Genomic DNA, 19,071 nt, shown 5'->3' with positions numbered 1-19,071 from the left:
AAGAAAGAAAGAGAGGATACAATTTTTTTATTTTTTTATTTTTTTTTTATTTTTTTTATTTTCTGCTTTTTGTAACCAATAAGAATGGATATCCTACCCAACACGTATCTGAACCATATTTGATCTGAATTTCTTTGCCACCGTTGGTCTTTATTTGACAATTTCTTTAAGTCTCTAAATTTCTTCACCTACCTCGGTGTATATATATATATATATATATAAATTAAGGAACATCCTCATTTTTCAATTCATGACAAAAAATAAAAAATAAAATAAAACTAAAAACAAAACCGAAAACCCTAAAATATTGCCATAAATAATAGACAGTCCCCAGACATGGAGGTCGATGTAAATCTGATAGTTCCCTTCTGTCTCAGAAAGAGATATGGGATACCTAGGAATAACTTTGGCTATGATGCAGCTTGCTGCAGAAAAATAATGGGCTACTGGACAAGAAAGAGAACATTATCATCATCAATGTTTATTTGATTTTTGTATTTTTATAATTTATTTGGTTTTGACTTTTTTATATATCAAAATCATATATGTAAGTCTAAGCTTGTTACAGTTTTTTTTTTTTTCATTTTTGGGTTTAAATTTACTTTATCCTCCCAGTCATAGTGGAAAAAAGGAAAAAGGAGCAGCAAATATGGAATGGCTTTTCTTTTCTTTGATTAAAGTAGTGTGTAAACATTGTCAACTTTTAGTGGCTCAAAGATCATATTGTCCCTCTCTCAAGCAACTGATCTTTGGAATCAAAAATTATAAATTGAAAACAAAAGCAAAAGATAACAGAAGACACATATATAAATATAATTGCCTACCTCCGGGAAAAAAGGAAAAAAAAAATTGTCTTCATTACAAATCTGCCTTCTAAAATTTTGATAATAGATTCTGTTTCTGTAACTCTGTTGCTTTTTGACTATCCAAAACCAGTCCCCATGCAAAAAGACAGACCCCTCTACCCTTTTTTTTTTTTTTTTAAATATATATATATGAAAGAGAAACCAAAGTTGTTTAATTGTTTTCGATTACATGCATTCTGTCTTATTGGGTGATTAGGACCAAAATGCACTAATAATAATAATGTACCTTCTAAAACTAACATCATCTTCAATTACAATTCCATGCATAATCTAATTTTTTGTTATTCTTTAATGGACTTTTTGGCAGCACTTTTTTAACAATGCAAATCGATTCATGAATCATGATATAGTTTGAGCTTCTAATACATCTTTGCAGAACACATTTCTTTTTATTTTCTCTCTATAAATTATTAGGAAGTGCCTTTTCTTTATTGCTTTTTCATTCTCTTGTCCAACTTTTTTACAACACTCATTTTAATGTTTTGGATTTCAAGCAATTTTCAATTACATTCCCTGCTTTATGAGAAAAAGTTCTATATCATAACATACAACTTGCGGAGTGCTGATATTAAAGCAGCACTAGCATGAACAAGCACTACATAGACTTTCAATCACACTACTTCTGTTCAAAATTAGTGGCTCTATGATCCATTTGATTTTTTCTTCGGTTAAAAGATATCAGAAAATCTTGAAGGTTTTCAGATTACATCTCTTTGATAATTCTAAGAACAAATCAATATAGGTCAGGGTTAAGATTACACTATTTAAAGCAAGTTTATTCCTTTTTTATTATACACTACCTGCAGTTAAAATCCTCAAGAAACTGTGTTTCTTACAGCAACAATCCGCGATATACAAATTGTACAACGACTAAAGCGGCGGATTCTTAAAAATCAAACAATGTTCTTGGTATCAGTGAGAAAATAGGCTTTCAACAGCTCCCAACAAATCTCTGAAGTGCTTGCTTGATTTTCCTTGCCGATGCAAGTGTTGAACCCTTGAACTGCAAATTAGGCATAAAAATGCATGGTTAGTGTAATATCTATAGGCACTAAAGAACCAATGCTTTACACTTAGAAATGGTTTGAATAAAATGTGAACAGCCTTAACTCTTAAATTCATACCTTGGATTTAATTGTCAGGGAAAGAATCCCGTCTATGATGGATGATTGAACTGAGTGAGAATCTAAATGGAGATTGCTCAAGGCATCCATGATTTCTAGTAACACTCCCTCCCTCCAAGAACACATAATCTCAATTGTAACACTATTATTCTTCATACTGACTGTTACATTATCTGCCAAACCATCCTCTTGTACACCATAATTGATCCCTTGTTCTGATTCATCAATGTCAGAAGCCTTCCTCTTGTTTATCAATGGCTTCTTCCCACTGCTAGTTTTGTTGTTTCCATAGTTATCGGATGTTCTTTCCGTGGTATCTTGGGGTTGTCTCTTCGTTTTCGGTTCTATCTCAGTTGACTCCCTGAAATATTCCAACTCTTCAACTTTTCTCTCGAGCACTTTCAAATACTCTATTGCATCATCAAGTATAGAAATTTTGTCATCCTGCACAAAACAAACAAAAAAAAAAACAAAATGAGACAGCATGTTACTATATATTTTTAAAGGTTCTGTAAACAAATACCAGGGAAGAGTTTTCACCTACCTTGCTAATAGATGGCACCAGAGATTTGAGAATAGAAAATCTCTTGTTTAGCTTTTCTCTTCGCCTCCTCTCAGATAATGCATGGTTCATACCGATTTCATCAGCCTCCGGTCTCCAAACTCCATCTCTATTGCCATTATCTTCAGGAGACTCAAGCCTGCAAGCAGCATGCATGCGAGGAACTTCAAATAAAACCTTTTTAACTAAATTTTGTGAAATTTCACCTCTTGGTTTCGGACACTTCACAAATCCTCCTTTCTTCCAGCTGATGAAGCTGGATTCCTGATGGGAATTCTGAAAGAGTGGACCTAAAAGTAACTGGTGTGAACTCTTTAAAAGGGCTGAAAGAACACCCTGATAGTGTACGTCATTGCTATGTAGATCCAATGCACTCAGTCTTGTGTGATTACAGTCTTGAAGGTCTTGCAATTGATGGTCACCTACCATTTCACTCTTAGGACCAGAGGCAGGTTTTTCCGGATTCAACAAGGTTTGAGATATACAGTCACTAGAGTCCATGGAATGAGGGATACAATTGCTAAACTCATCATCATCCATAAACTGCCAGCTTTGCACTTGAGAAGCTCCCCCGTTTATTCCTTCTATTATTAATGAATCATCAGCTAGTTGAATCGGTTCAAACCCATCTGAATTATCATTGGGAGAAGCCATATCTAATTCATCACTACCTAAAACTGGAACTGATTTAGTTTCAACAGGATCATGATCAAGATCATTCCGTGCATTTGCAGCACAAAGGTTTGCGTTTCTGGAAACTATTGGATATGGAATCTCCAAAATTGATGTCTTAATCTGCTGGATGATATCGGGATCCTCCATAACCTTCAAGAAAGAAAAAGGAACAAAATGATTTACATTCAATCTGAATTTTAAGCATGATTAACTTCTCGGTATGCAATGCAGGAAGCAGTCACAAGAAGTACCAGCTCAGTAACGCCCAGCTCCACCACACCTCCCAGAAAGGGAAAGCATACCACAGTCTGGAAAACAAAACAGAGGATAACATGCTTAGTTAAGAAACTTCAATAGGTTCATGCCCAGTACTCACATGAATTTTACTTCCATTTCATTTGTAGAATGACAATGACAATGAAATTTTAATTGTAAAAATATTTAGGATTCTGAGCATAATGGTTATAGACAGTCAGAATAGAATTATAATGCCAGGGAAAAGTTACTAATTTGTTACTACACAAAACACTTGTAGTGGTTGGGTGTGGCTGAATTAGTAATAGTACCTGAATTGATGCACTCTGAGGATGACAATTGTAACAAGTCCGGACAAGGGAAGAAATCCAAACAGAATAAACATGGTTAGTTGCTTCGGTAATTTTGAGCAGCGACGAGAATTTAGTTAATGGTAAATGAGATATCATCCAATGTTGAGAAAGCTACCTTCGCCAGCAGAGATCGACTAAATACTTTGCTGTCCGCAAAATGAGCATTGCATAGCCAGATGGGTTTATCATTTGCCAATGTTCTCCCTGGCAATCTGAAGAAATATAGGAGCAGAATAAAACTGGGAAGAAATATATATATATATATATATATATATACACGAACATATGAATAGAGTATGCTACTTGGGGTAGAGAGAATACTCCCTTATTTTCCTTCACAACTTCAATGGTAAAGGAAAGACGAAGCATTGCTCTATTATACTTAAATGTGAAAAGGCCTAAGCTACAAATTGGAACTTCCCAATTATAAGTTGACTGGATGATTTCAGAATAAAAGAAAGAAGAATACCCTTGACCAATGTTGAAGACAAATGACATGCAAACCAGGTAATACCACTCTGCATCAGAAAGATCTTCTGGGGATAATGCTGCTGAAGGCCTTCTAGATTGAGGGCTAGCTTCTCCAGCTGAGAGAGACTCATAAAGTTCCCTCAATTGCTCACTTCTCTGCAAACCCATTTGATCAGCATTAAGCTCTACAGCTTGTACTGTTTTCCTTGTTTTAATATCTCCATTATAGTAACCATCACTCCACTCCAAGACCCTACAAAATAAGAACGAAAACAAAAAATAAAAAAAATGCTATTGAAAGAAGTAGATATCCAACCATGAGTAATAAAGATGTAAGCTGCAGAATATCTTTTAATGTTGTAGCTATACATTTCTTCTACCAAAAAAAATAAATAAATAAAATATGTCTCTGGATCGAATAAGCACAATGCCGGAAAACATTAAGATATAAAAATAGGCAAACAATTATCATAAATATCAGTCTCTTTTTTTTTGTAAAGGAAAATGCATTGAAAAAAGTGGTATAAGTCGATTTAAAGTAAAAACTACCATTCTGGGAGAAAACCTTCTGCTTTCAATCAAACATGTACAGACAACCAAGTTCAGAAATTCAGTAAGAGAAAGACAGAGAAAATAAAAAATGGAAAACCATAACTAATTAAAGATTGCGTATTAAATCCTGAAGAAATTTTTTTTAACTGTCCTCCTTCTTCAAAGGCTCTCCCAAAAACCATAGCTTAACTAGAGCAAGCAGAGATTAGGGGACCGCCATTACCCTGGTTGACTAGCTGAAATGGACCAAAAGATAGAGTAGCTCCACTGTATTCTTCTCACAGCAAGAGCAAGCTGTTTCTTCAGGTTCTCTGGCTGCCCATCCTGGTTTTCGAGCCCAGTAGCCATATTCATAGCATACAACTTCAAAGTTGAGAAAGTAAATAAAAATCACCCCCACCAATAACTCAGATCAGATGCATAAAAAGTTTTGCTTTCAAATCCTGACTCTTCATTTTTCCAACACCCAAATCCAACTTCTAGCCAAAAAAAAAAAAAAAGTTATCTTTTTTAGCTCAAAATCTTGACTCTTAATAACAACAACCCAGATGGGCTCGACTCAAAACAGCTTCTGGTTCCCTAACCAGCAAAATAACATAACCCAAAACCAACATGGTCTTGCAGCTGAAAGAGAAACTTAATAGTAATTTGGAGCTAATAAAAGTGGTATAGACAGAAAAGAGAAGCAGCTAATGTTCATCACTTTCGAAAGTACAAAACCTGGTGTAGAAGGGAAAGGGCCACAAAAGGGTACAGAATCTGTACACTCACTTTCATGAAAGCAGAAATGAAAATGAAAATACAAAAGGGAAGGGAAAAAAATATATATATAAAAATAAGATAAAATAAAATTTTATCTTATTCTCAATCTCGGTAGCTAAAATTTCATCTCAGGAAAAAAAGACCAAGTCCATCAATGGTGGGATCAATAGCACTCAATGCGTTTTATCTTTGTTTGGAGCTCTTAAACACACAAAATCCAAGTTAAAAAGAACCAATATCTTAATCAAACACACAACCAAAAAAAAAAAAAAAAATGTTCCTTCTGACCCTGAAAAATTAAACACTTGGGGACCTACTGGGAGACCTCAAAAAATTTATTTTTCTGCGAAATAGGTATACACTATTTATCCACAAAACCCAGCTCAAATTAACATCTAGCCAAAAATAACCAATGAATAACGGTAAAGTTGCTTTTAAAACTGGAAAACATATTCATTTCTTTGTAAATAAAAAGTGAATATATATATATATATATATTTCACTTGGTTTTTGATAATCTCTGAAAATTGTTTACTGTAATAATTTCCATGGCGTTGGCAAAACAAACCAAGACCCCATATAAATATAATTAATTCATACATGTAAAAAAGAATATTACATAAGGTACATATCCAAATGAGAAGATTTCCAGAAGAAAAAAAATTCTATCATTGGATTTTTTTTTTTTTTTTTTTAAAATACCAAAATCAAGAGAGAGATGGTAGAGAGTAGAGCAGGAAGGAGTAGGGGTCACATGACAACACAAATTCAAAGTGGCTGCACAATCGGTCGTATGTACTTTAATGGTGGGATTTGGTAGTAATTAATCAACAACAAAACAAAAATAATAATTATTATTGTTAATCATGTATTTACCATTATTATTTTATTTTATTATTGTTTGCATTTTTTTATTTTTTTATTTTTATGTTTTTTTTATTTTCAGTTTCTTTCAATATCATTTTTGCTACATCCAGTGCTCTTTAAAATTACTAAAACGACATTGCCAGAAGCAAAATGTTGCCGCAAGCTATAAAACACTCAAATGCCAGGGACGAGGCTAAAAGTTTTTAATTTCCGAATTTGCCCCTGAATTTCAAATTTTTTTTTTTTTAATTTTAAGCACGTGATGGAATCGGTATTTGTGTCGGCACCGATGGCTTCGAAAACGCTGAAAGTAAAATGTTGACTCGGCTAAGATAAAAGCCGATTGCTCTCTTTGTTTTAAAATAATAATAATAATCAGGGGCTTTTTTTTTTTTTTTTTTTGTGTTTATATTCTTGAAATTTGCGCGATTTACAATTTGCTACTTAAATTTTTAGATTGTCATTTATGTCACTTAAATTATTAAAAACTTTGCAATTACAGTCCTATGTTCTACAAAGATTAAAGGGTACATTTGCAAATTTCTGCAAAGTTTAATTTGCAGTGACATATGCAAATTGATACAGAATTTAAAGGGTGTAAATCTAAATAACCAAAAACAAAAAAAGTACATAATCTCGAATGGATGTTGTGGGAATTTCACTAAACAAAGAAAAATAAAAATTCTGAGAGATAAAATTATAATTTTAATTACGAGGCTAATTTGCTTTGTATATAAGTATTTATCTGTTAAAAAAATGTATAAATAAAATAAAATTTTAATTTTTATCCGTTTAAATTTTTAAAATCAATGATAATTTAAAATATTTTTGAAATCAATAAAAATTTATTTTTATTTTTTATTTTTTTATATTTTAGAAGAAATTTTGATTTCTCATATCTGACTTTATACCAAATTGAAATACCATCATCCATATTTTATTTTCTTGCTAGACGGTGTACTATCAGGTAGAGAATGAGCCAAGCATAGCGTCACTCGTAGTTCTCTTTCTCTATGGTTTATGTCCCTACTGTAAAATGATGTTCCTGCCCTTATGTACAATTATTCTTTTTAAAAAAAAAAAAAAACTAAAAAGTCTTATTTAATACATACTTAAAATTATTTAATTTTTTTTTCCTTTCTTCATATATTATCTTATTTCTATGAATCACTAAATTCAATTCAAATAATTTCATAAAATACGCATGTATCACATCATTTTCTGCAGATCAAAATTGGTCAAAATATAATGAAATTGTCAAATGTGGATTTTATGGAAGAAGAGGCATAGTCTAATTTGTTCACTGGATAGTCTTATATGTTGGTTAATCAAAGTTGAATTTCATTTTTTCCCCATTTAAAACATTTTAGGAGCTAAGTTTCTAAAATTTTCAACCCCCATTTTGAAAAAAAGGAGCAAATCATTACGCCTGTAGATATATATATATATATATTTTTTTAAAAGTTAAATAATCTAATGTTTAAGAATAATAACAAATCTACAAGACCAGCCTTTTTTTTTTTTTTCTTTTTCTTTTCTTTTTTTTGTTTGGATAAAATCCAGGACCAGCCTTTAATAAGAAAGAATACTTTATAAATATTATAGAACATACCTAAATAAGGAAGTAACATTAATATGAAAATTAATGACCAATAATTAATAAATCTTCTAAATAAGTTATAAAAATAATAAAAAAATTGGCAGGCTGCCATGGCGCATTAACTGATACACTGCCACCATTTAAATGCCTCTGAGAACTTGACATAAATGATGACAGTCCTTTAATTAAAAATTAAAAGCTATAAGATCGTCCCATTCAATTTCCCTTCTTTTTATTATTTGCCCAAAAAAATTAAAAAAACCTCCCTTCTTTTCATTGGCTTTTAGTTCTATCTATATTCTCATAATAATAATGATAGTTAAATAATGTATTTTAGAAAAATTTATATATATATATATATATATATTTGCATAAAATCAATATTAGCAATTTTCAGTAAGAATCTGCGCAATTTAATTATTATTATTTTTCATACTTACCTGCTCAATATAGTAATATGTGCCTTTGAGAGCATTTCTTTCTCAAGTTTCATAAATTTAGTAGCACAATATTATAAAGTCATAAATTGACAATTCTGCCCTTTATTGCTTTTTTTATTTTAAATTTTGTGAGAGTAGAACAGTGAATTTATATATATATATATATATTCTGGATCACAGCTTGCAACATTGAAACTTTTTTTCAAAAAAAAAAAAAAAAAACTTTGAAATCCACTTTGTTGTACTTGGTCTTTCTTTAATTAGAAAAACATATTTCTACAAATATATAGACACTATTTAGTTTTTCTTCAAAGAAGAAAATGAATCTCTTTTTCTGAAACTCAGAATATAGTACTTCAAACCTCTTTTTTGAAACTCAGAATATAGTACTTCAACACAAATACCATAAGGGGCAATTTGGAATCACATTCCTTTTGATATAAGAAGGTCTAGGTTGGTTTTCAGCAAAAAAAACAACCAAAAGAAAAAGGTCAGGTTGGAGTAGAAAGTAACATATATAGGTTTAAAAGCATGAAAATTAAAGTAGCATCCACAAATATGTAAGAGAAAGAGCAATTTACCAATAAACAAATAATAACTAAATACGGCAAAGAACAAATTTGGGGTGTCTTTGTTTAGCAATAATAAAATAAAAATAGAAATATATTTGGGTGTTTTCATCATTAAATTTGGGGTGTCTTTTTTAGCAATAATACAATAAAAATAGAAATATATTGGGTGTTTTCATCATTACCACCCTGGAAAGATTCTTTTGCTTTACCTATGATAATAATATTTTTTGAGGATAGCATTAATGATGAAAAAAGGATAACATTTTTGATAAGAAACAATTGCTTTTTAGATTTCCCATCTCCATCATCACCATTATCGACGCACTTGTTTTCTGAAAAATATACATAGCCATGGCATTTTTTGGTGAATACAGAATTATAGATACCCATGACATGTTTCATCATCTCACATTAATAATTTTTTTTTTTTGACGAAAAAATAAACAAACAAATAAAAAACCAAAATCTGGTATTTGTTTTACCAAATTTGTTTACAACAATAATATAATTATTATTTAACATCAACATCGATTACCTCTCATATATACCATTGATAGTTATCTTATAAATTTGTATGTCATTAATGCATATATTATTAAGTAATAATTAAGATATAATAATGACCTTGTCGTATATTAATGTTAGAATCAATATTCTTTCTCTCTTATTTTACTTCTTTTTTTTTTTTTTTCTCTGATCATTTCTTTCTTTTTATTAAGTGGAGTGATGTGTAGTTGACAATCTTTTACCATCAAGTCCATATATATATATATATATATATATGAATGTCTTTTAATTCTCAAATAAATTGCGTATTAATTAGTTTATTCATTCCATTTTTTTTTTATAAAATTAATTCCATAATTAAGTTCAAAGAGAGTTTATTCCATAATTAGTGTTATTGTATTATATATATATATATATATATATGGCTGACTATAGATTACAAAAATTCCCAGCTAATTATAACCAAGTACTACTCGTCGTATACTGGTTTGTCTAGCTAAGGTCTGTATATATAAAATAAAAATAAAATAAAATAAAGTAAAATGGTCTTATGAAAACAAAACCTACTCTATAAACGGCCATGCATATGTATTGACGGTACATATATAGACCTCGTTTTCATGCATTAATATATTGAAATTTCTTTATCAATTGAAAATTATGTTTTGATAATTTACAATTAGTAACTGTCTTTTCATATTATTTAAAATTTTGCTTTATCTATTTCATAATATAAAAAATTATTACTTCTCCATCACATTAATTAATTATTATGTATACAAAATCATAACACTTTAATACTAATAATAACGAAAATAATGTTATTATTATTATTATTATTATTAATTTTTAATAATTATGCGTAGCTGGAATATAACTATTGCTTGGGATATCTTTCTTGACTGACATGACATCCCATGCAAGGTATGAACATGTTAAATTTGGAGATTTGGCAGGTCAGCATTTTTGTTTTTTTTTTTTAGGCTGAATCAAAAACAGATGAACTGGCAGTATTATAGATATCAGGTTGTAGTTCTATATCATGCGATATTATGGTATGAGACCATCTGAAATAATAATAAAATTTATTAAGACTTGAAATTTAATTTTTGAATCCGTAAATATAAAAACTGAGAGTTTTTTCCTGCTAAACTATCACCTTTGATAATGACAGATGGCCATGTTTATGATATGATATGAATACATTTATATATATACATATGCAAATATAATATATATACATATATATATATATATATCGTTTGACAAAATTCTAATATTATTCCAGGTACATTTATTTCTTATTCAACTTGTTTAATTTAGTATTTGACAACTATTTTTTTCATACGTATAACATTATAGTCCTTCAATAGGTATATTCAACAATAGTAATCTTAACTAGCCATAAATTAAATTTCATTGCTTGCATGCAGTTAGATATGCCCATTAAAAGACTAAAGATAATTAAAAGACTAAAGATATTCGTAATATTATATATTTATATATATATATATATATATTTTGGTTCATGGAACATATATTATTATTAATTTTTGAAATCAACTTTATATTCTCAGCAAAACAAAAAAAAAAAAAATCAACCTTATATTTAGTTAAGAGAAGAAAACTGAAGGCCATACAAGGTTAATAGACATTTCGACAAAAGCAAAATTAAGCTGAAGCTGTCAGCTCACAGCTTAGCTCTACTAGCCGTCCTACTCGTCATTCGGACCACCTTTTTTATTAAACAAAATTGGATATATTAGCTCAGAAATTAAAAACATTTTAAAAGGATAATAATTGTTGTTAAGAACAAAAAAAAATAAATAAATAAATAAATAAAGTAGATAAAATAAAACTCGTGGGACCCACAACGAATAGACCGTACTAAATTTTTATAAAAATTTTGTTAGTTTGCTACCTACTAGTCAAGCCATTGGCTGGCGGCGGCTGAAATGGTTTGCCGGTATCCATTGCACCACGTGTATCTATATTACCCGTTTGATCAATCATCTTGCCACATGTTGAACCACGCTTTGTAAGTGAGAATGTCAGTTTTTTTTTTTTTTTTTTTTTTTTTTTTGCGTGAAAAGACAAACAATGCATGCATAAGTGTTGCACGAGTAGGTAATCATTGCGTTTGACATTTAAGAGTTAAAACATATTCCATGGGAAAGCATATGGTAAAATACGATGGGAAGTAAAAATAAAGGATACTTCCTCCATACCCTTTCATATAAATTTTAAGAATATTATTTATTTTTTTAGTTTTAAATTGTATTTTTCTTTTATATTATTTCGTTTACACTCTTTAAAATAATTTTGTCTACACATTTATTAAAATTTTATTTATAATTTTAAAAATTAAATTAAAATTAATGTAAATTTAAAAATATCTAAATGAAATATTTTATAAAAATAAATGTCCCAACTAACTTGCACAATACCACTCGTACTACAGTACTACTCATAGCTTTGGCCCAATAATTGTACCATTAAAAGTATATTTTTAGATTTAGGAATTTTGACAGCTAAGCATTTCAAAATTTATCGAGGTTGATATATTACATTTTAAATTTTTTTTTTTGGCATTTTACATCCCAAATTTTTTTTTTTTGCCTGCATCGTTGGTTCTTTTGTTAAAAATGCATAACTAAATAATCAGGTACCTCGTACGTACTCATCGAACAAGGATAGATCAGTAGTTTCACTGTTTTCGATTTAAAAATTAGATTTCATTTAAGAAATTTCTCTGCAAATCTTTGTAAATGGCATAACTGGTTTTGCTTCTAGCTCTATGCATTAGGATCTCAGTTTATATTATTTAAAAGTAAATATATTATTATTATTATTAAGAATAGCAAATGTTAGGGTTAGAAATTGGGGACTTTTCAACCTTCTATCTGCATCTGTGAATCTAAAGAAATCCTTGGTTGTTTATCTGTTGTTTTTAAAAAAAGTGAAAAGAAAAAGGAAATTTAGAACACTAGATTCGATTCATCTTTCTCTCTGTGTGCACTTTGTTTGTTGCTAGATCTTTGGTGGGTATTTCTATTTTTTTTTTTTCAAGGGTAATTTTTTTTTTCTCAGACATCTTTCAAGAAATAAAAATGAAAAGCTTTATCAATCTAAATAGGAGCCTTATTATTTTATTTTTTTTCTTATTCTTTTTTCAAGTCACGATTTCATGGGTAAAAAGCAAAATAATAAGGAATAAAAAAGATGATTAATTGCAGAAAAAGATGAGATCTCTTTTGTATTAGATTAGGGTTCATATTTAGTGGTGTCTATGAAGATGAAAAAGAAGAAGAAGAAGAAGAAGAATATGTGAAATTACCTGATCTACCCTCGCTTGATCAGCATATGCGAGACACCTAATCATTCCGTTATGCATTTTTAATAGAAGAACCAACAGTGTAAGTGAAAAGAAAGTTTGGGGTGCAAAATGACAGAAAAAAAGTTTAGAATGTAATATGTCAACCCCAATAAAATTTGGGATGCTTAGCTGCCAATATCTCTTAAATTTAAGGTTAAATCATTGACAAAAGTAAAAAATCCCTTATCTCCCACTTACAATAATAATATGTGACAAAGAATGTTAAATTAATGTAATCTAGATATTGTCAAAAATAATATATATATATATATATATATATATGTAAATTCAGTTACATATTATAAAGTTTGTTATAAAAACTAAAAAATTAATTTTTTATTGGTATCTTGAAATTTTAAAATTGTGTAATTTGAGTTATAAAATTTAAAATTTTACAAATTGAATTTTAAAGTTTTAAATTTGTTACAAATTAATCCAATTGACTTACATGTTAACTTTATCATTCGATGATGTCAACATGCTAATATCATAATTTATTTTTTCTAATAAAAAAAATTAAAATATATTTTTTTATCATAATTTATTTTTTCTAATAAAAAAATTAAAATATATTTTTTTAAGAAATAAATTTGTCATTTTTGCGTTTTATGTTTATGATTTTTTTATTTGAAAAATTATATCTATCCCTATTTTATTTAAATTAAAAGTTTCAAAAAATTAAATATTTTTGAATCTAAAATTAGATTAAAAAATAAAAAAATAAAATTAGAATTTTTGGTCTAATAAAAATAATTTGCTTGGACCAAAAAATCATAATAATTTTTTGCTCCCAAGGCTTTAAAAAAATAGAACAAATATAAAAATAAAAATTAGACAAAAATAAAAATGGAATTTTTTTCTCTAATAAAAATATTTTCATTAGACCAAAAATTAAATAAAATATTTTTTTAGACCAAAAAAATTAATAATAATTTTTTATGCCCAAGAGGGATTGTTATATTGTCAAGATCCACCCAAGGTTCCTTATCAGAATCTTAGACAAGTCTCGACTGGGAAAACCTTACCAAACCTTTCTACAAAAAATTCGGTAGTATTTTCTCTAAAGGTTGGACATGTCTCAAAATTTTCTTATACAGAAAACACATTCTAGTGTCATGCCACCTTATTCCTCCCATCTTACTAAGAGAGATTTTCATAAATTTGTAAGACTTCAATAACATTAGTACAAAGATATAGATATAAGAAATAATTTAATAAAACATAAATATCTTTATAACTTGTGTCAAGCTACACCATCCACTTATTACAATTATACGTTATTATAACATATCAAGAATATTTCAAACTCATAAATACAAATAGAAAATAATAAAAACAACGATAATAATAATGATAATAACAATAATAATAGTAATGATATAACTTCTCAAAAGTTTGGATAACCTGCTCAAAAGTTACAATACCTTACTCAAACGCTATTCGAAAGTTCGATATCTGCTCGAGTGCTACAATAATTGTTCGAAGGCTACAAGAATTGCTCAAGGGCTGCAACACTTATGTGAAGACTACGATATTTGCCCGAATGCTACAATACTTGCCATTAAGACAAATGCAATGAGTATGCAATTGATATTAATGATGATAATAATAACAGTAACAAATAATAATATTAAACTTCGTAATAACTATTAAGAATAATAGTGATGATAATAATAATAACGATAACAAATTCACAAGTAATAATAATAACAATAATAAATAAGAATAATGATAACAACAATGGTAACAATAATAATAAAAATAACAATAATAATAACAATAATAATAATCATAATAAATAATAATAACAATAACAACTACAATAATAATTAACAACAATAACAATGATAAATAATAATAATAATAATAATAATACTGATAACAATTAATAATAATAATAATTACAACAACAAATAATGATAATAATAGAAAATCATAATTATAAATAGTTAAAATAAATTAAAATAAAATTTTAAAATTTAGAAATATACTATAATCCGCACACTCATAATGAAGATACATTTGATATACCAAATAGCATAGTGTACGATCTCATGATATCAGTTGTCGTAAATACACTCCTACCAATATGTCACCGGGTGGTTGCATCTAGTAGCCATCCAATTCATGAGTCGAATTAGGTCATTACCCTCATACAGTATGGTACACATGAATATAACATAATATATATACATATACATGAAAAAGACGCTTGATATACCATACGATATACCAGTGATGTCAGACAGTACTTATGTCCCAAACACTACTCTGATGGGGAGGTTAAAGAGATAAACTTGCAATTAATCACTTTGGCATCCTGAGGTGCCGATTGGTAATAATTTTTACTATCGCTAAACAAGTCGTTCTTCAACTGAAGGGAGGGTAGCTGATGCTATCATTGTAAAATACTTATCTATCCTCTCTCACCATAGCCCATAATGGATGACCATATATATAACATGCGCATTTAACTATAATATAATAATTAGCAATCATGAGATCAAGAGGGGACGGTTGATGTTCACTGTGCAAAATACTTGTCAACTCTTAGATCCATAGCTCCTACAAGATGGTCATATATACTTATACGCTAATCATGAATACAGTCACACATCAGTATTGTATGGTACATCTAAGAACTATAAAAATTTACAATATCATAAATACCAGAATTTGACAAAATACCACCAGGTTTGATACGCTGTTGTTAAACCCGTAAAATTCCATGTTTCCCTTTTAAACAACCACATAAATGCAACAATTTTATAAAATTAATTATTACCAAAATAATTTCAATTTTACAAATATCCAAATACACAAATATATTTTATACACTAAAAATTATTATTTTTCTTAAATCCTTAAAATTAATTTATGCGAAAATTATATTAAATCACATGAAATTCACACATAAGTATGCTTTATTTTGCATAATAAATTCAATAGTAAAATATAACAATAAATTTAACTACAATTTAGCACAATAATTTTTTTATTAGCTCAAAAATGGTGATATATTAAATACACAACCATAATTAGCAAATTATATATCAAATGAAAGTTTGTAAGATAAGGATTAAAGATACTTAGCTTAAATACCCCAATCTTGCCGTTAGTGGTCAAAAAGAGTAGGAAAGTTTCGACCAAACTTCCATTCAATGTATCTCTCAAACAATTTGAAATTTAGATAAATGGAGGCCATTTTTAAGATCAAGGGGTCAAAAACAAGAGGGAGGGTCCAAGCTCATGGTCGGAAACCACCGAAAAACTAGCCAGGCCATTTTTAAGATCATGGGGTCAAAAACAAGAGGGAGGGACCAAGCTCGTGGCCGGAAACCACCGAAAAACTAGCCAATGGGGAAATGCTGGCCATCGGCATTGGACAATCAATCCCAACATGTCCACCAGCCAAACGGCCGGAAATTCGATGGCCAGAGTCGCCTAACCGTGGGCCACCATGTCAGCTGGTGCATGTTGCTATCTGAAGGTCGGAATGAGGCAAACGGCTGACCAATAGGAGGGAAGAGAGAGCCAGTTTGCTATGGGGAAAAAAGAGAGCAAAGAAGAGGGGGAGAGGGAAAAAGAAAAAGAGAAAAAAAGTATATTTTTTTATTATTATTTTGTGATGACATGTGGCAACATCGATAGGTGGCATATTGCACTACCAATTGATACAGGTGGCACCCACTAATTGGTGGCACATTTCACCCATCAGGGACTCTTCTAAACATTCCACTTCCCGATAATGTTAATCTCCAGAAAAATAGATACGACTTTACATATCTATAACTTTTCAACTGTAAGTCCAAATTAAGCATGCCATCAGTCTATAGACTTGTATTGATATTATATAAGTCAACATCAAAATCCATATAGATAAAAAGTTCAACTCCGAGCTAACTGATCAATTCGGGTTACACTTTGTTTTGACCATAACTTTCAAATTTCGGCTTTGATTTTGGTGTACTACTAGCCTATAAACTCTTATCGACGAGTACTTCACCACGGTACCTTGATCAATGCAAAATTCCTCTTGCAGTAAAAAGTCAACTGTGAACCCACTTAGTCAATGCCTCCCACCTTAGTCAAGCTTGGTCGAAAATTCGAATTCAGAGCATTTTCTTAGATCAAGATGTTACATACATTGTCACATTAAATAGGTTTCTAATATAATACGATAATTATGTCTTCAACGGGTTAAAAATGATATGATATGAGTATATATTTATAATTATAATTTTACTATTATAGGCGACATACCATCTTTTGGTGGGGACACCAATCTCTTGCCATTGGGAGATTAATTTACATATAATCATCTTTCAACTAAGAGCAACAATGATAATTATATGGTGATAAATGAGTATCATTAATAATAATAAATAATATTTTTTTAACATTCATGTGTGTGTGTATATAAATACATAATAATTATCTGGCTAAAGATTTTCTGATTATCTAGCTAAAGATTCTCTAATTTTAATAAGATTATATAGTAAATGTTAAAAGTTGTCACATCTCATAAAGTTTTATATTTGAATTCAAATTTTAATAATCACTTTATTTAATGATTAAAGTTTTCCACTTAAGTATCCTAATTATTTAGTTAAATCAAGAAATACACAATTAAAGACTTATTTATATATATATATATATATATAGAGAGAGAGAGAGTAATTATACAGTGCGGATCATCCGCATGTGGACCGCATCCAAAGCCGATGCTTTTTGAAAAAAAAATATCGATTTTGCTGTGTATGTGTATAAAGCGTACATAGCAAAACCGATGTTTTTTTCAAAAAAACGTTGGCTTTAGGTACGATTTGCATCGTAGAAGCTATATATATATATATATATATTATGTGCACACAACTTTGCTATAATGGGAGTCACCAATCAAAGTACATGTAATGCTAATAATTTATTGTTTGATTTCATATACTTTATGGATGAATACTATGAATATATATAATTCCATAGGTTATATATTTATATATAAGTGACGATTTTTCAAATAGGTACCGATTTGTTTATCAAAAACCATTTATTAAAAGACATATGCTAATATATTATTGGTAAATTATTAATTAATATAACCTAAATTTGGATCTCTCATCCATATGTGAGGTGGAATAGTAATTCTAATTATCAAAAAATTAAATTAAATATAGATAAGTGAACCATTAAAGAGATAATTGAATTAAAAAAAATTAAACGTTTCTACATAATTCACCACATTAATTGATAAACAAATTTGCTAATATTTTGGTATGTTTAGCATTTTTATTTTTCAAATGTATCTTAGATCAAGTGACGTTGACTTAGTTAATATGTTATTGACACTCACATTCAAAAGATCATAGATTCTACTAAGGTGAGGAAATTGTTGTAAATTATAAGAGAAAACATGTACATCTTAGTGTATTTTTGTCAAAATTTTGAGGTGTTGATGATATTTTCTCTTATATAAATAAAACATGTGTTGTTTGTATATGTATCTATATATGTATATGCATATTGATCGTAAGTCATATCTACATTGTGCATGTAGTACCCATTTTGGTCCGGAACGTTAAACATTTGGTCCGGAACATTAAATATTATTAAATAAATGCATGTAATTTGGTCATTTGAAACTTATTTTGAGGGAGGAAAAAAAAAATATAGGGAGTGTGTACAAATGAATGACTACATACCCTGGTTAGAGTCTTCTCTTGGATTCCAAAATCCCAAAAATTATTGCAAAATTGAATTAGGTAAATATGACAAAGCTACATATATATCTATACTATAAGTCTATACTATAAAGGAGAAGAGAGGTGGTTTTTGGTCCTTTTTTACTGTTCATTTTGGTCCAAAACGGCACTTCTCCCATGTGTTTTGCCAACCTGTTTTTGGTTCCTTTTTACTGTTTATTTTTTTCTCATATTGTTATTTATTTTAGTTTAACTTTTTTTTTTTTTTTGGAGGGGGGAAAAACTTGTATGGCCTTAGCTTGATTTCAATGTTTACTCTTATTATTAAATTTGTTTAATTCAGGTCAATAATGCCTATGTCATTTATTTTATTTATAATATTAAATATAA

At 29.1% G+C, this 19,071-nt stretch overlaps 1 protein-coding gene across 1 annotated transcript; it reads right to left on the bottom strand.

Annotated features, from left to right (window-relative positions):
* Positions 1-1,629: 1,629 nt before the first annotated feature.
* Positions 1,630-6,372, bottom strand: LOC107407443 (transcription factor EGL1). Its single transcript, XM_016014727.4, has 8 exons — positions 5,082-6,372; positions 4,305-4,559; positions 3,951-4,047; positions 3,794-3,808; positions 3,479-3,535; positions 2,535-3,377; positions 1,991-2,434; positions 1,630-1,869 (listed from the first exon to the last, which is right to left on the bottom strand). Exons 1-8 carry the CDS (start codon positions 5,210-5,212, stop codon positions 1,798-1,800), a joined length of 1,914 nt encoding a protein of 637 aa, XP_015870213.3. The 5' UTR covers positions 5,213-6,372; the 3' UTR covers positions 1,630-1,797.
* Positions 6,373-19,071: the final 12,699 nt, after the last annotated feature.

This window comes from Ziziphus jujuba, chromosome 6 (genome assembly GCF_031755915.1).
Source record: "Ziziphus jujuba cultivar Dongzao chromosome 6, ASM3175591v1".
Classification (NCBI taxonomy): domain Eukaryota; kingdom Viridiplantae; phylum Streptophyta; class Magnoliopsida; order Rosales; family Rhamnaceae; genus Ziziphus; species Ziziphus jujuba.
Note: the sequence above shows the minus strand (reverse complement) of the source record. Positions and strands in the feature narration are given on the sequence as shown.